Consider the following 20,244-nt stretch of genomic DNA (forward strand, 5'->3'; position numbering starts at 1 on the left):
CTGTCGTCTCCTGTTCATTCTCCAGGGCTTGGCTCACCTCCCCTGCGTGCATTCTCCTGCTTGCTTGTGACCACACATTTTATCTGTGTTTTTTCATGAAATACCTGTCTTCCCAGTGGGCCGAGCTCTGAGGGCCGGGCCTAGTTTGTTCCGCTCACCGCCGTCCCCCTGGCGCTTAGCTCAACAGTAACTGTAATTGTGGGAGCAGTGGGGCCAGGCACCGCAGGGCTCTCTTGCTGCCGTTCTGCAGTGGCACTCCTAAATGTGGGCGGGGGGTCTGCCCGTTGGCTTCCTGTTGGGCCTCCCTGGAGCCTCAGTTTCCCCTGTCCCTGAAGGGATGGGTTGGGGGTCTCCGCGTTCCTCCCGGCCCTGGGGCTCTGGTGGATTTACATGCTGGGTGCTCACTGACACCTGGTGCCTCTTTGGGCGTCCTGGGGTGTGTGCCCGGCTCCCAGAAGATCGGGGTCTTAGGAGCAGCTGCTGCAGGTTCAGGCTTTCCTGGGCCTTTCACCGCCCGCTGTCTCCCCGCTTCCTCCTCTGCCTTGTCACTGAGCACTTCCGTCACTGTCCTGACTCATGGGTGTCCCACACAAAGGGGGTCATCCACCTCTGGGTCTGGGACGCTGGGCAGTCCTTCCGGGCTGGGGTCCCATCTGAGCTTCCTGCTTCCACCAGCCCTGGGAGGGTGGGGTGAGGTGGGGGCTACCTCTGGTGCCTTGTGCTATCTGCTTGCCCCCCTGCTTTCCCTGGGGCTTCCCAAATGGCGCTAGTGGTAAAGAACCCACGTGCCAGTGCAGGCAACATAGGAGACACGGGTTCAATACCTCGGTGGGGAAGATCCCTTGGAGGGGGGCATGGCAACCCACTCCAGTGTTCTTGCCTGGAGAATCTCATGGACAGAGGAGCCTAGCAGGCTACATACAGTCCAGAGGGTTGAAAAGGGTCGGATACAACTGAAGCAACTGAGCTCTGCCTTCCTTGACTCCCTTTTCTCCTTTGCCAACAAATACCAGTAACCATAGCAACAATATTGAACACGCAGTGGGCTTCCGCTGCACGGAGCGCGGTGCAGTGGAACTCTTCATCCTCAGAACAAGCTGTGAGGGAGGGACCGTCATGCCCATTTTACAGATGCAAAAGCAGCAGGACCAAGCGCTGTTTCAGTGATGAAATGACCCATAGCATGTTCCTCATTGTTTTGTGATGGTCGTCAGTGTCCTTGCAGTTGGGGCTGTGGGAGGAGAGGCGGGCCCAGTGTGGCCGGGGATAGTCTTGCCTTCCTGGCCTCGGAGGGCGTGGCAAGGGGGTGCCAGTGGGCCCGGGGTCCTGTGTCACCCACAGCCCGGGCTGAGAGGCTGCCCCTAGGGCCCCGGGCCTCCCCATCTCCCGGGCCTCCCGGGCCTTCTCCTCTTTGTACCCTTTTCGGCCTCTTGTTTCTTTCTCTGTGGCCACTCTTTCCTGTCTTCTGTGCCCTGTAACTTACAGCCCTGGTTCTGGGCATCATGGGTGGGAGTGGAGGGGGCTCGAGAGGTTAGGAGGATCCCCGGCAGGAAGAGTTCCTTCTTAGCAACACCTGCCTGGGAGACCCAGCAGCTGGAGATTATGCTGGGTAGGCTGAAGTTCAGAGAAGGCAAGGGACCTGCTGGGGTTACACAGCAGAGGAGTTAAACCAGTCCACCTTTCAAACAAGGTCCATGTTGGGCTGAGGTTAAGAGCCCTGGTGACCTCAGTTCAAAGGCAGGCTCCTCGGTTAGGGGTGGGGTGCGGAGGGGGCCTTGGGCAAGTGGGCCTGTCTGAGCCTCAGTTTTCTCATCTGTAAAATGGTGATATGAAGAGTAGCTGCCTCATAGAATTTTTTTTTTTCTCTCTGAAATGTGAATGTGAATTGAACATAGGCAAAGCAGTTGAAGGGCTTGGCCTCTGACGAGAACTGCCGTCTGCATCATCGTCGTCATTGCCCTCCCCTGGACCCAATTTGATTCCCTTCCCGGGGGATTCAGGAGTCCCAGGGGCTGCCTGGGACCGGAAGGAGGCCTGGTGTGCCAGGACTGGGAGGGGCCCATCCCCGCTCTGGGGAGTTGGTGCTAAACCTGGGCTTCCAGAACCAGGGGGAGGGGCCTGACAGCCACAAGAAGCAGAGAGAGTTGGGGGAGCCCCCTGGGGGAGGTGCAGGGGTCTCAGCCGCGTCTTCTCTCTTGCAGGCTTCTCCCACCTGCCCAGCGGGCTGTACCCACCCTATCTCCACCTGAGCCACCTGGAGCCCCCCAGCAGCGGGAGCCCCCTCCTCAGCCAGCTGGGTCAGCCCAGCATTTTCGATACCCAGAAAGGTCAGAGGGGAGGAGTGGTGGGGAGACTTGGGGGTGGGCTGTGGAGAGGGGTTGGGGGGAACCACTACCCCAGCACTCCAGACTGCACCCTGGCTGTGTTTCCCAAGACTCCAGCCCAGAGAGGCTCCCAGGGCCCACCCGTAGCCTTCTGGGACCTCCTAGCTACTGGGTCCTCATCTAATCCTATTGGGCCCTCTGTGCAGCTCTAAATTCTGGCCTCTCCCCCTTTCACAGATGAGGAAACTGAGGCTCAGAAAGGTTAGTAGGTGGCCGAGATGAGGTTTCAACTTGTTTTTCATCCATTTCCAGAGCTGTCCTGTCCCAAGCCACACTGCAAGCAATGCGTGTTCCTCCTGCGTGCCCCGGGGTCCAGGCACCCGTCCCGGCCTCCCCTTGGCTCTGGACCAGGCAGTGGGGGCCCTGGCTCACGTTTGCGCCCTTTCTTTGCAGATGGCTTCTACCTGCCTGCCCCGGGGGCTCCAGGTGCCCCGGGCGCCCTGCACTCTCACACGGCCTCCTCCAGAACCCCTGGCGGCCACTCCTCCGGCGCCTCGACCAAAGGCTGTTCTCGGGAAGGTCCTGCCAAGGAGCGAACCGGCCGAAGCGGGGAGCCGCCCCCACTATTCGGCAAGAAGGACCCACGGGCCCGGGAAGAGGCGGCTGGGCTGCGCGGCGTGGTGGACCTGACCCAAGAGGCAAGGGTGGAAGGCCGCCAGGACCGAGGGCCCCCACGCCTCCTCGAGCGCCTGTCCCCCTTCCTGGCCGAGCCGGGACCACTGCGAGCGCCGGGTTCGACCACCGCCGAGTCGAAGGGCAAAAACCCGCCGCCACCACTGCCGCTGAGCCTCTGCAACGGCACCGGCACCGGGGACGTGGGGCTCCCCGCACTAGTGGCCGAGGGGGCCCGCGGCACCAAGGACATTGCGCGCCAGGACGAGAGCTCGCGGCTGCGGCGCGCGGAGGCCCTGCTGCCCGGGCCCTGCCCCTGCCCCTCGCCACTCCCGCCGCCCCCACCGCCGCCAAGCAAGGGTCCGCCTGTGCCCCCCGCCGCCTCCGGGGCCTTCGCCGCACCGCAACCCGCCCCCACCGGCGTCTACACCATCTTCCCCGCGGCGGCTGCGCGGGAGCCGGGCCGCGAGCACCGCGTGGTGGCACCCACCTTCGTGCCTTCTGTGGAGGCCTTCGACGAGCGCCCGGGGCCCATCCAAATCGCGTCGCAGGCGCGTGACTCCCGGGCTCGGGAGCGCGAGGTGGGCCGGCCCGGGGTCCTGCAGGGCCCGCCCGGGTCTCCGCGGCCACCCCCGGACCGGCCTGAGAGCCTCCGCGAGAAGAGCTCCGTGATCCGCTCGCTCAAGCGGCCGCCGCCCGCCGAGGCCCCACCGGCGCGGGCCGCGCGCGCCTCCCCAGACCCCCGGGCCTACCTCCCCGCCAAGGAGCTGCTCAAGCCCGAGGCGGAGCCCCGGCCCTGCGAGCGCGCCCTGCGCGGCCCCGCTGCCACTGCCGCCTCCCAGCAGGCCGCCAAGCTTTTCGGCCTGGAGCCCGGGCGGCCGCCCCCGCCCGCCGGCCCTGAGCATAAGTGGAAACCTTTAGAGTTGGGCAACTTCGCCACCACGCAGATGGCTGTGCTGGCCGCGCAGCACCACCACGCCAGCCGCGCCGAGGAGGAGGCCGCTGCCGCCGCCTCCAAGAAGGCCTACCTGGACCCCGGGGGTGCGCTGCCCCGCGCCGGGACCTGTGCCAGGCCAGGTGCCGACATCCATGCCGCGGCCCACGGGCCCGGAGAGGCCTCCGCCATGCAGAGCCTCATTAAGTACAGCGGCAGCTTCGCCCGCGAGGCCGTGACCGTGCGCCCGGGCGGCTGCGGCAAGAAGAGCCCCTTCGGAGGCCTGGGCACCATGAAACCCGAGCCGGCACCCACAGCTACCCCGCGCGCCCAGACGCGCCTCCCGCACCCCGGGGGCCCTGCAGCATCCGGTGGCCGACAGCTGAAGCGGGACCCGGAGAGGCCCGAGAGTGCCAAGGCCTTCGGCCGTGAGGGCTCCGGGGCCCAGGGTGAGGCGGAAGTGCGACACCCGCCTGTGGGCATTGCCGTGGCCGTGGCCCGGCAGAAGGACAGTGGCGGCAATGGCCGGCTGGCACCTGGGCTGGCGGAGCAGGAGCGGTCCCTGTCGCTGAGCAACGTCAAAGGTGAGTCCTGGGTCCCACCTCCGCCCCCTGCACCTTTAATTCCCCTTCACCTCCCTACCTCTGCGCTCCTTTCTCCCTGCCCACCGCCCCCTTCCGCACCCTTCTCTCGCAACCGTCCTGGTTCTTTTTGTCCTCTATCCCCCTTGTGGGCTATGACTGCTGCTTAGGGTTTATTGCTGCTTCTGTTATGCACGTAGAAGAATGTGTAAACTGCAGGAAAGGAGAGGGAAGTGAAGGGACCGCTAGATTTGTTTCCGTGACCCTGAACACCTAGAGGTCTTCTGCCCGATTCATTTTCCCATCCGATCTGCAGAGCTCCCAGTGCGCTGTGATCTTGGGTTCTGCTTTTTTTTTTTTTTTGGCCAGGTAGGTAGGCTCTTGCTTTTGCAAACTCTTTATAAGTAGCAGTTTTGATGGCCTCTGTTGTTCCGTCCAGAGCACTCACCATAGCTACCTTTGCCATTCCCTAGTGGCGTTTCAGCTTTCGCTCTGATGTTTTTGTGTTTAGGAAGTGGCTCTGAATATTTTTGTGCATTGCGCCTCCCTGATATTTTGAGTCATTTTCTAAGAATAGATTCCGACGAATAGATTAGCTTTAAGCTTTCAATTCTAAGTCCTTGAGGGAGGTAATCGTGCCTTACTTACCTAATTCTGTGTTCCCAATACCTAGCGTGGCGCCTGGTGCATAGTAGGTGTCTGATAAGCGGGGGAATGAGTGACTGAGCGTGACCGTTTGAAGCCAGGGCCCCCTGGCGTCCCTGTGGTCTCGACAATGGATGACTTCTTAGGTAGTTAGAGATTTTATATGCTTGTTTGCAGTCTGTTTCATTTTAGACTACTCAGAGTTGTGTTTTATTAAGAAAACAAATGTTAAGCTGGGTAGGCAGTAATGGTACATTTCTTTTAATTACTGGTGAAGTTGAATATCTTGTCCGAAGGGGGTTGATTGGTTATATTTAGTTTTGTCCCTTGCATATTTTCCCAGTTGGATTCCTTCCTGGAATTTTGCATAGTTGATACTTACGGCATTTTGGTTGGAACTCTGGGCTTCGGCTGCCCAGAGAGAGCCCAAGCGAAAGTGAAGTCGCTCAGTTGTGTCCGACTCTTTGCAGCCCCATGGACTGTAGCCTGCCAGGCCCCTCTGTCCGTGGGATTTTCCAGACAAGGGTCCTGGAGTGCGTTGCTATTTCCATCTCCAGGGGATCTTCCCAACCCAGGGATCGAAATCAGGTCTCCCGCATTGTGGGCAGATGCTTTACCATCTGAGCTACCAGGGACGCAAAGAGAGAGCCCAGCATTGAGCCAAAGGCCCCACCTGCAGGCTGGGCGCCGCGGCCCCTCTGCTGCCCCAGGTGTGTTAGTGTGTGGAGGTGTGGGCGTGGCTGGCTGGGGTCAGAGCCCTGGAAGGCTCAGAGCCAGTGACGCTTAGGGAAGCTTTATTAAATCACCGACTGAAGCCATGGTTCTGTGTGGAGCACCCTGCCTGGAGCCAGAGAGGCCTGCCCTCAGATCCTAGAAGCTCACTGAGGCCTTGCCTTACTTAGTCGGCAATCAAAAGTCTGGGTATCAGCCCTTTGCTTGGAGGTGGCTGGGTGGGTGGTGGACAAGGCCTCTTACTAGGTAGATCCTTCTGGGAGAGAAAAGACCTTTGGGAGGTCCTTTTTGTAGAAGAATGCTCAGGAGAAGCGATATGGCCCTCCTGCTGGGATCACTTCCTGATACCTAGCTTACCTGTCTCGGTCCCAGGGATCTGTGTCTGTGGTTGTGAGTGTGTGTGTGAGAATGTGTCTGAGGGAATGTGTGTTTGTAAGAGTATAGGTGAGAATGTGTGTGTGTAAGTGTGTGTGTATGTGAGAATGTTTGTGTATGAGGGAATGTGTGTGTGAGAATGTGTGTGAGGAAATGTGTGTGTGAGTGTAGGTGAGAATGTGTAAGAGTGTAGGTGAGAATGTGTGTGTGTGTGTGAGAGAATGTGTGTGAAGAAATGTGTATGTGTGTGTAAGACAGTGTAGGTGAGAATGTGTGTGAGTGTGTGAGAGAATGTGTATGAAGAAATGTGTGTGTGTGTAAGAGAGTGTAGGTGAGAATGTGTGTGTTTAAGCGTGTGTGTGTGTGTGTGTAAGAGAGAGTGGGAGCTGAAAGCGAGGAGGGGCCAGTCTGGGGATGCGGCCTTCAGGAGCCTTGGGGCTGAGGCTGTTTTCCTGTTTGCTGACAACAGTTGGAAAGTAGGTGTTTGGAACCTTGACGTGAAAAAAGGTGAAAGTGTTGATCGCTCAGCCGTGTCTGACTCTTTGCGACCCCGTGGACTGTATAGCCCACCAGGCTCCTCTGTCTATAGGGTTCTCCAGCAGGAACACTGGTTTGGGTGGCCATTCCCGACCTGGGGTGGAACCAGGGTCTCCCGCACTGCAGGCAGATTTTTTTTTACTGACTGAGCCGCCACCTTTCCTTAAAAAGACGTCCACATAAGAAGTGGGCTTTCCCCTACTCTGGATGGCCTCAAGGGAGGAAGGAGCTGGCACCACCCTGACTGGCGCTGCTGGGCCCTCCCAGCCTCCTGGCTCCTCCTGGGGAGTGAGCCCTTTCCCTGGCAGTGGGTTCAAGTCTAGGCTCTGCCTCAAGCGGTGTGCCCTTGAACTAGAGGCCTAAGCCCCCCGAGCCGTGGTGTCCACGGTCACTGCGTGGCGCTGGGAGGGCTGCCTCGTTCCCTGGCGCCAGGTGGGCTGATGGGCAGCAGGTGCTTCATACACAGGCCTCCCTTTTCTGTGCTCACATTCAGAGTCTTCAGGGCTCAGAGTTTCTGCCCTAAGCCTGAGATCTCTTTTGAGAAATGTCCCGAGGGGGCTCACTCAGGGTCTGGTCTGGCTCCCGGGATCTCGGACCCTGAGATGGATGAAGGATGGGCCTTGTGTGTGCCTGTGAGCCCCCAGGCAGCGGTGCCGATGCTCGAGAGGCCAGCAGACCAGTACTGTCCCTGCCATTTAGCTGGGGGCGGGTGCAGGCAGCCCCACATAGCCCTGGCCAGCGTCTCCTCCCGCAGCCTCCCAGCGGATGATCTGTTCATCCCCCAGCTTCCAGATGGGAGAGCAGTGCCTGTGGAAGTGGAGTGACTTGCCCTGGGTCACGCGGGCTAGAGCAGGCGGGCTGAGCTTGAACCTGAAGTCCAGGGCTGTGCCTCCCACCTCTCCCCTTTGCCCGTTGTCAACTCTGTGGTGGCGTAAAACTGGGGACCAGATCTGGGGGGCTGTGATGGTGCCCCCCGAACCCTGCTCCACTGTCCGTATCACCCGGCAGAGCCGGGGTTGCACTGCCTATAAGCCGTGGCGTTGACCCCAGACTCGAGCGAGCACAGAGTCAGCCGGAGCCGTGGAAATGTGCAGATGGGAGTCCAAGAGGAGGTTGCCATGGGAACCGGGCCTCAGCCTGGGCAATAATGGCTGGGATTAGAGGCTGTGACCCACAGAGAAGCTGTCACTGCTGGGGACGCGGGCCCCGGGGCGGGGCTGCAGACAGGCAGTGGCTGTGGGGCGGGCGTTTCCCTGGTGCTCACCCTGTGCAGGCTCTCTGCTTGGGGGCCCTGCACCTGTGTCGGGGGCGGCCGGACAGCTCATGCAGACCCCGACGCCAGCTGGGCGCCTCCTCGGCAGTCAGGAGTGTGACCTGGGCAGTGCCTCTGCCTGTCTGTGCCTCGGTCTCCTCATCTGGGGCGGCTGGGGTGAGGGCGGGGACTCCTCACCTGGGTTGACGGCCACTGGATGAACGTGTGCATGGAGAGGCCCTCGGACCCTGCTCATGCCTCCAGGGCTGAGGAGGAGGGGGTCTTCTGTGTGTGTGGGACCTTGGGCTTGGCTCCCTTCTACCCCACACACGTGCCCCCTGGAGGAACTGGCCCCCCGCCAACCTGAGCTCGGCAGAGACAAGCTAAGGGCCCTCTTGGTTTGCTTGTTCGCAGGCGGTTTTCAAAGCCTTAGTCAGATCACGTCTCATCCCTGCTCAGCACTTCCTCTGGCTTCTCCTTTCACCTTGGACGGACTCTCAACCACATTCCCTTCCACAGCCTGCAAGACCCTGAGTGCAGTCTGCACCCCGCCCTTCCCCTGCCTGCTTCCTTCCTCGGCATTCTCGCCCTGGTGAGGCAGGCACACTCCTGCCCCAGGGCCTTTGCACCTGCTTCTTGTTCTCTCTGCATCGCCCTCTAGATGTCCTCACGAATTCGTTCATTCGCATTCCCATGATACGCTGAGCACCTTCCTGTGCTAGGCTTTGTGTAAGGGGAGAGGTGGGTTCCTCGGAGTGGGACTGCTCAAGCCAGAGCAGTGCACCGTCTGATGGAGGAGGCGGACGGTGAATAACCAACAGGCAGAGTGTGATGTGCTCAATGTAGTGAGGGAGACAAATACGGGAGCATGATAGAGGAGAGGTGGTCTGGGAGGGCTTCCTGGAGGAGGCAGCATATGGGCCGAGGTCTTCCTGGGGAGACTACTGCAGGGGCCGGGCACGAGCACTCTAGGTGGAGGGAGCAGTGTGTATGGCCCTGAGTGCGACTGGGGGTGCACTGGACAGGACAGCTGGGCAGCCTGGCACTCTAGGAGGGACAGGGTGAGCAGGGGCTAGGGGGAACAGGTTGAGGCAGGAGGTCGGGGTGGTGCCTGGGCCACGGTGGTGGAGGGCATGTCACATTTCTTTGGACAGCTGAATTTAGAGGGAGCGGTCTGGGGCTCTGGACTAAGGGACCCTGCAGGTGGTGGCTTCTCCAAGCTGGGCTAGCCTGCGTGCAGGCTTCTAGTGGGGCCTGCAGTGGGAAGCCCCTGAGGCCTGTGCAGTGGCAACCAGGGCGGTGGAGAGGAGTCAGGCCTGAGGACTGAGCTCCTGGGGACAGGCCACACTCCAGGCACGTGACCCTTCTGGGAGCACCAGGAGCTCTTTGCCAAAGCCTCTCCCCCAGGGCAGCGTGGCCCCATGCATGGAGGGCCCTTGGGGTTTCTGTGGGCCTGGGAGGCTCTCCCCCGAGAGAAGGTGTGTGCCCTGGTTTCTCAGTCCAGCTGCAGGACTCTGAGTGGCCCTGCCCAGAAGTGTGGCCGCCCTTTAGGGCCTCATTCCTGAGGTGGGGCCTGTGAGGAGGGCCCCTTCCAGCCCTTGGTGAAGGGGGTGGGCGGGAGGGAGGGTGCAGGCTACCCTTTGACTTGGGAACCGCACCGACTCTGGCGGCCTGGGTACCCTGGCTGGGTCCCACCTTCTCTCCCACTGCCTTGTGCTTCCCGGCCTCCTACCACGAGCTGGGCACAGTCATGGGGCCTGGGCGCTAGCACAAACAAGAGGGTCTGCTCTGGCCCCGCGTGGAGTGAGGTGGCGGGCGGCCTGGGACTCAGCTCTGTGACCCACAGGGGCAAGGTGGGAAAGACTTCTTGACCCATTCTCACCCCGCCTGCCCGGTGCCCCAGCTCACTGGTTCTTCTCTACTTAGCTGTGCATGTTGCTTCCTCGTTGCCCCAGGGGGTTCTGGAACCTCCTGGGCCTGCCCCTGGTTGCCCCCCAGCCTGTCTCCAGCTATCTTTTGAGGGGTATCCCTTCCCCGACCTGCTTAGTCCATCAGGTGTATGGGCTTATGGCTGTCTCTCCCTGCCTGGTTGCCTCCTGTTCCTGATGGTGGGCTCCCACCTTCCTGAAAGGAAAGCCTCTCCTGGGGAACAGTTCTCAGGAGGTCTTTGGGAGCTCCTGGTGTTGGGGGTGCAGGAGGGAAGAAATGAGGGAGAGGCCGACGGCACCTTGCCGTGTTGGATCCCCCCGGGGGCTGTGTGGGGGTGGGGGGCCTGCTGGTGGACCCTGGAGAGGGGACTGGGACACTTGTCTGCAGCAGAGTAGTAACTGACAAGGTCCATGTGCCGGCGGGCTGGGGGCGCCTTCCTCCCTGAGCGCATCTCTGGAGCTCCGGGTGGGTGGGCCCTGGCCCCGGGGCGGCTGATCCCGGGGAAGGAATTGGTCCAGCCTCAGTGGGTTTCTCTTTTGGTTTTGGTTGCTGCGCGTGGACTTTCTCGAGTTGCTGCTACTGGGGCGTCTCTCCAGCTGCGCGCACTGACTTCTCATTGCTGTCGCCTCTCTTGTCGCAGAGCATGGACTCTAGTGCGCACGGGGCCTCGGTAGTTGGGGCCCCCGGGCTCTGGAGCATAAGGGCTCAGCAGCTGTGGTGTGAGGGCTTCGCTGCCCGGTGGCGCGTGGGATCTGCCCGGCCCAGGGATCAAACCCACGTCCCCCGCGTTGGCAGGTGGATTCTTCCCCTCTGAACCACCAGCAAACTCCTTGGTTTCTCTTTTGAGAAAAGTCTTGGCTGCTGGCTGAGTGGTCTCTGCCACCAGTGGCTGTACCCGCCTCCCGGGTCCTGGTCTGCCTCCGCAACCGTGCATGCTCTAAATTTTGGCTCACAGTGTAGAAGATAACCCGGGGCTGAGGGGCTGAGGAAGGTGGCGAGCGAGGAGGGCTGAGCTCCCGTGCAGTCGGTCAGGGCTTTGGGAGGGGTGGGGAGCCCAGGGGAGGTGCAGCGGGACCGGCTGTGGGGGGCTGGGGGTGCCTCCTGGGCACCAGGGCCTAGATGGGCCAGCTGGGGGGCAGCTCCACACCCTCCAGTCGCCCCCCCCACCCCACGCACATCGGGTTCTCCGGTTTCAGTTTTCCGTCTTGATTTTGAAGAGATCAGCCACACGTGTGCAACCGCCGGAACCATGGCAGGGCCTCCGGGTGGCGGCTGGCTCCCCAGTGACCCGGGCTGGCTCCCCCGTGACCCGGGCTTGGCTCCGCGTCTGCGTGGCGACTGCTGTTTTGGGTTGTGGTTTTCGCTCGTCTCGACCCGCCCCCAGCACCTGCCTTTCCAGCACTAAAGGAGGGAACCCCGCCCCGAGTGCCGCTCTGTTCATCCTGGGTTGCGGCGCCATCTCTTTTACGTGTTCCTGCAGCTTCCCGCTTACCTGGGAGAGTTACACATGGGCTCTTGAGGGCGGTGGAGGGTCGTTTCTGGGCGCTGGCCAGGGTGAGGGACCCCCTCAGATGCTGAGAGCTTGTTGGGGGCTCTGAGTGGGGCTCACTTCCTGCCCTCCTGCCCGCCTAGGGCACGGCCGAGCCGACGAGGACTGTGGCGATGACCGGGCCAGGCACCGGGAGGAGAGGCTGCTGGGGGCGCGGCTGGACCGAGACCAGGAGAAGCTGCTCAGGTGAGGTCTGGGGGGCCCCCCGGGGCGGGGTGGGTGGCCCTGCGTAGGTGCGGGGTGGTCTTGAGCGAGTGGGACCTCTCCCGAGGAAGGCCTGGGGCCCCTATGGTGAGCCCCAGCTGGCTCTTCTGCCCCTGGGTGCTGAGCAGTGGCTTGGTGTCCACCAGTCCCTTGGGACGGCCCTTTTTTCCTCCCCCTCGTCCCGGGGCCGTCCCAGACTCACCGACGCCTCCGCTCCCCTTCCAGAGAAAGCAAGGAGCTGGCGGACCTGGCCCGCCTGCACCCCACCAGCTGTGCTGCTAATGGCCTGAACCCCAACCTCATGGTGACCGGGGGCCCGGCACTGGCGGGCTCTGGTCGCTGGTCCGCCGACCCTGCGGCCCACCTGGCCACTCATCCCTGGCTGCCCCGCTCGGGTAGCACGTCAATGTGGCTCGCCGGACACCCCTACGGTGAGTGGGGGCTGGGGATAGTGGAGGCCTGAGTGTTTCCATCAGAGCACTGTGCTGGGGGCTCGTGTGGGGCAGGACCCCTCCTTTCATCCCCCTAGTTCACCTCTCTCCCTTGTCCGAAGTGGAAAAGTGTTAGTCGCCCAGTCGTGTCCTACTCTTGCAACCCTGTGGACTGTAGTCCTCCAGGCTCCCTTGTCCATGGGATTTCTCAGGCAAAAATATGGGAATGGGGTTGTGATTTCCTTCTCTGGGGGATCTTCCCAACCTAGGGATTGAACCCAGGTCTCCTGCATTGCAGGCAGATTCTTTGCCATTTGAACCACCAGGGATGCCCAAGCAGGGTCATTATTGATGGTTGCAGCCTCGTGGGGTTCCTCTGCCAGGCCTGTTGGTGGACAGTGGTCAGAAGGGGTGACGGGAGGGTTCACAGCCAGCCAGCCCTTATCCATGGCTTCCTCTGTGAAGACCCAGGAAGGGAGGGGAAGTAGGGAGTGGCCCCCAGCACTGACTTGGGCTCGGTCTCTCCTAGGCTTGGGCCCCCCTTCTCTGCACCAGGGCATGACGCCTGCCTTTCCGCCTGGCCTGGGGGGCTCCCTGCCTTCAGCCTACCAGTTTGTCAGGGACCCCCAGTCAGGCCAGCTGGTGGTCATTCCCAGCGACCACCTGCCTCACTTTGGTAAGTGGTGGTCCGTGGTTGGGGGCAGGGGCTGTGAGGGCCTCATACAGTGAGACTGTCCCAAAGGCCATGGGCCTCCTGTGGTGGAGAGGGGGTGTTCCCGCCGCAGAACGGGGTGGGGGTGTCACAGAGCCACAAGGGTCCTTGTTCTGATGAGTTCCTACCCAGAACGCCCATGTGGAGAACCCAGGCAGGGCTGCCCGGGTGGGGGGCCTGGCCTCCGCCGCGGTGCCCCCAGCCCTCGGGAATCCAGTTTGCGGCACACTGGGTGTAGTGGGAGGAGGTGTGGAGTTGCCGCGTCGGCCACTCCCGCTGTGTGGCCTCCGGGGCCCCCAGGAAGCACCTGGAGGCCCAGCTGAGCCCGTTCTGCCCTGTGTGAGCGCGCGGTCCCTCTCTGGGCCTCGGCTGTGAAGCGGGGTGACGGGAGTCGGGAGCTGGGTTCAGCCGCACGGTCTTCTCGCCCGCAGCGGAGCTGATGGAGCGGGCCGCCGTGCCGCCCCTCTGGCCCGCCCTGTACCCGCCGGGCCGCAGCTCCCTGCACCACGCCCAGCAGCTGCAGCTCTTCTCGCAGCAGCACTTCCTGCGGCAGCAGGAAATCCTCTACCTGCAGCAGCAGGCGGCCCAGGCCCTGGAGCTGCAGAGGAGCGCCCAGCTGGTGGTGAGTTGGGGTGGGGCCGTGGAGACCCTTCCCAGAGCCCCCTCCCACTGACGGCGCGGCAGAGGGGTCAGCCGGCAGACAGTCCAGTTCTGGATGGGGAGGGAGAAATGGGAGGTCAGGGAGGGCCCCCGAGAGGAGGTGGCGTCTGTCCAGAGACCTGAAGAAGTCAGTTGTGGAGGAGCCCTCTGGGCAGAGGGGATGGGGTGAGCAAGCCCGAGAGGCAGACAGAGCCCGGCGGGGTTGGGGAGCCATGGGGAAACCGAGGCAGGAGAGGGGGCCCCTCCTGTGGATGGGAGGTGTTTGCCTGGGAGCTGAAGGGATCCCAGTGGGCTCCTGCCGTTTCCTGAGCCCCGCCTGGCCCAGCTTGGGCCAGGGCTGGCCTCCACCCACGTTGCCTGGTCCCATGAGATGGGTGACACTTGGTGTCCTCCTGTGTGGGTGGACTCCCCAAAGCCCACGCCCTCCTGCCTTCTTGAAGGTGTTCCTGGACGCTTGTCCTCTGCCTGGCCGCGTCCCTCTTTTTTCGTGTGGCAGCCGCTCTGAAGGAGTCAACAGAGATGACATACAGAGAAAGGGGCCCTGGTTTTGAACCTTTTAATTCTGCTGTGCCTGGCTGAGTGCCTTCGGGCGAGTGAATTCACCTCTCTGGGCTCCAGGTTTCCTCCTGTGGAAATGGAGCGGCTGTTAATTTCTGTGTCATCGAGTTCTTTATTGAGATTTCACAGTGGTGAGGGTTGGGGGCTCGGAGCCCTTCTTAACAGTGTTTTTGTGTGCGGACAGCCTGCTGGGCCTGGGCTGATTTTGAGCCGTTTCCTCACAGCCTAGGAAGGGCTCACTGTCGGAGGTGTTTGAGACCTTGCTGTGATAAAGCAGGAGGGGATTCTCAGGTAGTGAGTCCTCCGTGCAGGCAGCTGTCCTCAGCCCATGGTGGAGCGGGGGGTGGGACAGTCCTGCATCTTCAGGGGTCTCCCACCTCTGCCTGGCCCCCCATGCTCTGTCTCTGGGGGTCCTAGGGGAGGGTCAGGGTCTCGACCGGAGTTTCCCCCAGCCCCGTGTGCTGGAATTCTACAAGGAATGCTGTGCTTGTTATGCGAGCCGGGACGGAATGTCCGTCTCAGGCAGGGTCCTGCAGGCCCCGACCCTGCCTGGCGTTCTCCGTGGGCTCGGGGGAGCCTGGGAGGACGGGGCCGGTGCTGGGTGATGGGTCCTGCCGCCCTGACCCTGCCTGCCGGCCCCCTCTGCAGCAGGAGCGGCTGAAGGCCCAGGAACAGCGGGTGGAGATGGAGGAGAAGGTGAGCAAGCGCAGCCTGGAGGCCGCGGGCAAGGCCGGCCTGGGCGCTGCGGGCCCGGGGCTGCTGCCACGGAAGCCCCCTGGCCTGAGCACCGGCCCCACGGGCACCTACGGCAAGGCCATGAGCCCGCCGCCTTCTCCCCGTGCGTCCCCTGTGGCTGCCCTGAAGGCCAAGGTCATTCAGAAGCTGGAGGACGTGTCTAAGCCGCCCGCCTACGCATACCCTGCCACGCCCAGCTCCCACCCCAGCAGCCCGCCGCCCGCCTCCCCGCCGCCCACCCCGGGGATCGCCCGCAAGGAGGAGGCCCCCGAGAACGTCGTGGAGAAGAAGGACTTAGAGCTGGAGAAGGAAGCCCCAAGCCCCTTCCAGGCCTTGTTCTCAGGTAAGAGCCAGTGAAACGGGTGTCCCGGGCACCACTCACTCGGTTCAGCTGCTCCTTCCTTTCCCCGTTGAGTGCCTGCCATGTTGGCTCCGCCAGGAAGTTCCTTCTGGTGTTTTGGCCAAACTGGTACGTGGCCTGCTGCCAAGCTCTGGAACGAACCGTCCGCCATCACCTCTCTGGTCTTCCCTCCGCTGGAGGGTCAGAGGAAACGGGTGCAATGTTAGAAGCAGGTCCTGAGCTCAGGAGGCTTTGTTCTGAGCGTGGAGCAGAGCAACGTCTGCAAGGTGTTTGGCACCACGATGCCTGGCCCGCAGGGGCCGTGTCTTCTGGGTCGTGCCCCCGCCCATGGGTGGCATGCACGTGTCCTGTGCCCATGGGGACACGCAGCGGGTGGCCTCGACGGGGCCTGAGGCTTGTGTTCCTCGTCCCATGGGAGGACGTGCGTTCGAATTCCAGAGTTCAGATTTCGGCCTGTGGGATGCTGTGTGTGGTCTTGGGCTGGTGGCGTCCCTCTCTTGGGAGGGCCGATGTCTTGCTAACAGTCGAGTCGAGGGTGGTGCACAGGCCAGGCTGTGGCGTGGGGTGGGGGTGCTCCGTGTATCTATCTCCCCTCGTTGGTTCCTGTTCAGCCCTTACTGCTTGTGCCCCCCGCCCGCCCCCCGGACGGGGCCTGATGCTGCGGTCAGCTGCACGCCACCCTGCTCTCCGGGTGGGGGGAGGTCGGAGGTAAAAAGGTGGGGGGTGGCCCAGTGTTACTGTCAGTTCTTTAACAACTTGAACGTCCCAACGCTGCTGAGGAAGAGGTGGGGCTGGTGGATTCTTGCGGGGTGGACGGCAGAGTCCACCGGGCTGGGTGGGGACAACTTTTTCTTTTTATCAACTTCATTTGTTCTGGCTGTGCTGGGTCTTCGTCGCTGCGCAGGGCTTTGCCCCAGTTCTGGGGAGCGGGGGCTACTCTGTTGCGGTACAGGCGCTTCTCATGCCGGTGGCGTCCCTCATCGCGGAGCATGGGCCCTGGGGTGCGTGGGCTTTGTCCCGGCTCCCCTGCCCCGTCCACGGGCTTAGTTGCTCTGTGCCGCGTGCGGTCTTCCCAGACCAGGGATCGAACCCGAGTCTCCTGCACCGGCAGGTGGTTTCTTTGCCACTAAGTCACCAGGGAAGCCCCCCGTTCAGGGGCTTATTACTAGGTTCTTCTGGTCCAGCTTTGCGCCAGACGCTGAGGTTAGGGGCACCAGAGACCAAGGGTTCTGCCCTTGGGGACTGCAGGGTGGTCGTTTTTTTTCCCTCTCTGGGGCCCAGATGTGCAGAGACGCCCTGGGGTTCGTTAGGTGCCGTCAGGAAGGGCCTCCAGCCCTGCAGGGCGGCTGAGGAGAGAGGGTGGCGGGCAGGTGGGTGTTGACGGGGACACAGTTGTTGCACAGGGTCGGAGGGCCCCCCACTGACCCGCATGTTCTCTGCAGATATCCCAGCCCGGTACCCGTTTCAAGCCCTGCCACCGCACTATGGGAGGCCCTACCCGTTCCTGCTGCAGCCCACGGCGGCTGCCGACGCCGATGGCCTGGCCCCCGACGTGCCGCTCCCAGCCGACGGGCCCGAGCGCCTGGCGCTCTCCCCTGAGGACAAGCCCCTGCGCCTGTCCCCGTCCAAGGTCCCAGAGCCGCTGCGTGAGGTCCCAGACGAAGAGCCTCTGGTGGAGCGGGAGGTGAAGGCGGAGGTGGAGGACATGGACGAAGAGCCCGCCCAGCTGCCCTCCCTGGGGTCCCCGCTGACGCTGCCCCCCGAGGATGCCCTGGCAGCCCCGAGCCCGGCGGGCGGCCTGCTGGAGGCCCAGGCGCTGAGTGCCGGCGGCCAGGGGCCCGAGGAGCCCCCCGGGTGCCCAGACTTTGCCGACGGGGCCGAGGCGCGGGTCGATTCACCAGGCCTGACAGAGTCCTGTGCAGCCGCCCGGGACCTGGGGCCACGGCTAACGCCGGAGCCGCTGGTAGAGACCAAGGAGGAGCCAGTGGAGGTGCCCGTGGACGTGCCCGTGGCTGTGCCCTTGGCGGAGGCAGTGCCCAGTGAGGAGGACCTGGCCCAGGCGGCCCCGAGTGAGCCCCGACCCAGCTTGGAACTGCCGGATTGTGACATGCCCGCTGGGAAGGGCGAGTGCCCAAGCCTGGAGGCCCCCGAGGCCGGCCCTGTGCCCGGCAACACCTGCTTCCTGGAGGAGGTGGGCTCCGAGGAGTTCCTGCCCAGCCTGGAGGACCCGCTGGCTGGCATGAATGCCCTGGCGGCCGCTGCAGAACTGCCCCAGGCCCGGCCCCTGCCCTCCCCGGGCACTGGAGCCCCGGTCCTGGAGACGCTGGAGGCCGCGCAGAGCCTCGTCCTGGAGCAGAGCTTCCTGCACGGCATCACCTTGCTGAGCGAGATCGCCGAGCTAGAGCTGGAAAAGAGGAGCCAGGAGGCGGCAGGTGAGGCTTCTGGGGGTTGCTTTCCCCTCCTTGGCCTCTTTTTTTAATTGTTATTTATTTTTGGCTGTGCCACCAGGCTTGTTGGGACCTCAGTTCCCCGACCAGAGCACAGAATCATAACCACTAGGCCACTGTGAAATTCCTGCTTTTTCCCTTTCTGTAAAAAAAATACATATATTTTTTTAAGTGGAGTTTTCAAAGTTTCAGAATCTCTAGAACATGGTTTACTTCTCTTCACGTTCTTCCCTTTGTGAGTTAAGTTTTAAACATTGTGGTGGGATACACTTACCGTGAGTTTCACTGCTTTGCTTGCTCTTTTCTGGCTGTGCTGGGTTCCCAGTGCCTGGGCGTTTTCTAGTCACAGTGAGCGGGGACTGCTCTCCAGCTGCAGAGCGTGGCCTTCTTATTGCAGTGGCTTCTCGCAGTGGCTTCTCTTGCTGCAGAGCACGGATCCCGGGTGCTTGGCCTTCAGCAGCTGCAGCTCCAGGCTCTCTGGTTGGACGGGCCTAGTTACCCCGGGGAATGTGGGGTCTGCCTGGATCAGGAATGGAGCCCATGTCTCCTGCACTAGCAGGCCGATTCTTTACCACCGAGCCACCAGGGACGCCCCGCCTTAACCATTTTTAAACGCACAGGGCGGTGGTGTGTAGTCACATTGCTGTGCGACCAGCTTATGGGTTTCTTAGTGTGAAGTCTCTCCTTGTTCTGTCAGTGGTGAATTAGCAGGATGCTCTGCACTGGGAGCAGCCAAGACTCACTGGCTTAGAAAAAGTCGGGGAAAATTTTATCGGCTTGTGGAATCACAATTTGTCAGTAATGAGGTAATGTTTCAGGTATGGCTGGATCCAGGTGCTCAAACCAAGTCAAGTCCAATTCTTTTTTCCCTCTTCCCTGTCCCTCCCTCTCATAGCTTCACTGCTTTCTATTGGCTTCATTCAGGGTGGGTCCACTTTCCTCATGGGGGTCACTGATACTTCTCCCCAAGCCCTCGGGCCCGTGGACTGTAGCCAGTAGACACACAGAAGAGGCCACCTCTCTCCAGGTAGCTCTGGCAAAGATGCTGTGATTCACTCATTAGCTGGCTGGCTGTGGTTCATGGTTTTTGCAGAAGCAAAGCCTGTATCCCCGGAGATGGGATGGACTGGGCTGATCCTGCCCAGCCCTGGATGGGGGAGTGGTCACTTCCAGGAAGTAGGTGTGTGTGTCGGTGGGTGGTCATCCTCAGAAGGAATGGAGTGCCTTCAGCAGAAAAGAAAGTGTCTTCAGTGAATTCTGGGCTGGCACAAAACCACTGATGTTCAGCATAGAAATCGAAGTGCTCCAAGAAATATGTAAAGAGCCAGAGTCAGGCGCAGCCTTCCCAGTTTGCACTCCAGCCAGAACACTCGCGGGGTCGGGGGTGGCGCACAGCTGGGGGGAGGTCGTAAGAGCAGTGCCGGGTGTTCAGCTGGATTTCCTTTAGAACTTTTTCTACACTTGCACAAGTTTCTAAAATTAAGATCATTTTGTAAGCAATGTTTTGTTACCTGCCTTTTCCACTTTATTGTTGTTCAGTTGCTACATCATGTCCGATTCTTCGTCCAATTCATTGTGACACCGTGGACTGCAGCGTGCCAGGCCTCCCTGTCCATCACCAACTCCCAGAGCTTGCTCAAACTCACGTCCATCGAGTCGGTGATGTCATCCAACCATCTCATCCTCTGTCGTCCCCTTCCCTTCCTGCCTTCAGTCTTTCCCAGCATCAGGGTCTTTTCCAATGAGTCAGCTCTTCGAATCAGGTGGCCAAAGTATTGGACCTTCAGCTTCAGCATCAGTCCTTCCAATGAGTATTCAGGGTTGATTTCCTTTAGGATGGACTGGTTTGATCTCCTTGCCATCCAGGGGGCTCTCAAGCACTCTCAAGTCTTCTCCAGCATCAGTTCTATGGTGCTCAGCCTTCTTTTTCCCTTAGTATATCCTTTATTAAACATTTTCAGGAACTGTGCCTTCTTAAACATTTTTTTGGAACTACGCAGTTTTCTGCCCGGTGGAGGCCCCCAGACTTCAGTTGTCCCAATCCTCAACTGTCAGGCATTTTAATTTGCCTTCTATTCTGTAATCTTCCTCCCTTCCTTTTGCTGCTGTGAGTAATGTGATGATTACTCTTGGAGAAAAATCTTTGTCTGCACCTCTGCTTTCCTAGGGGTTTGTTCCCAGGGCTGGGATTGCTGGTCCAGAACCAGATCGTTTTCATCATCAGGGTCCAGTGCCCCCTTTCCTAGAAGCTCGGACGAGTGACACCTCCTTCCTCGCAGGCGTCTGTTGTCTTGCGGGTTCTTTTCTTTTCTTGGTTGCTGTGCTCGGGCTTTTCTCTCGTTGCAGGGGGTGGAGGGCTTCTCGCTGCAGCGTCCTCTCTCGATGTCGAGCACGAGCTCTAGGCGAACAGGCTTCAGTAATGGTGGTGCACGGGCCTAGCTGCTCTGCAGCACGTGGCATCTTCATGGACCGGGGATCGAACCTGTGTCCCCTGCGTCGGCAGGTGGATTCTTAACCACTAGATCACCAGGGGAGTCCTGTTGTTCAAGTGCATTGTTTTTTTCTTTTCTTTCATTTAAATAGTTCAGTACAAGTTCCCACCCCCC

The 20,244-nt window shown here is 61.2% G+C and overlaps 1 protein-coding gene across 3 annotated transcripts in view; it reads left to right on the plus strand.

Annotated features, from left to right (window-relative positions):
- TNRC18 (trinucleotide repeat containing 18) overlaps window positions 1-20,244 on the plus strand; it is a 78,768-nt gene that overhangs the window by 19,659 nt on the left and 38,865 nt on the right. For all 3 annotated transcript variants that reach the window (XM_018040296.1, XM_018040297.1, XM_018040299.1), the window contains 8 exons: window positions 2,202-2,327; window positions 2,778-4,514; window positions 11,614-11,716; window positions 11,960-12,165; window positions 12,695-12,841; window positions 13,309-13,499; window positions 14,744-15,173; window positions 16,634-17,623. In XM_018040296.1, the coding sequence (XP_017895785.1) occupies window positions 2,202-2,327; window positions 2,778-4,514; window positions 11,614-11,716; window positions 11,960-12,165; window positions 12,695-12,841; window positions 13,309-13,499; window positions 14,744-15,173; window positions 16,634-17,623 (3,930 nt within the window). The remainder of the gene's footprint in view (window positions 1-2,201; window positions 2,328-2,777; window positions 4,515-11,613; window positions 11,717-11,959; window positions 12,166-12,694; window positions 12,842-13,308; window positions 13,500-14,743; window positions 15,174-16,633; window positions 17,624-20,244) is intronic.

Source organism: Capra hircus, chromosome 25, assembly GCF_001704415.2.
Source record: "Capra hircus breed San Clemente chromosome 25, ASM170441v1, whole genome shotgun sequence".
Classification (NCBI taxonomy): domain Eukaryota; kingdom Metazoa; phylum Chordata; class Mammalia; order Artiodactyla; family Bovidae; genus Capra; species Capra hircus.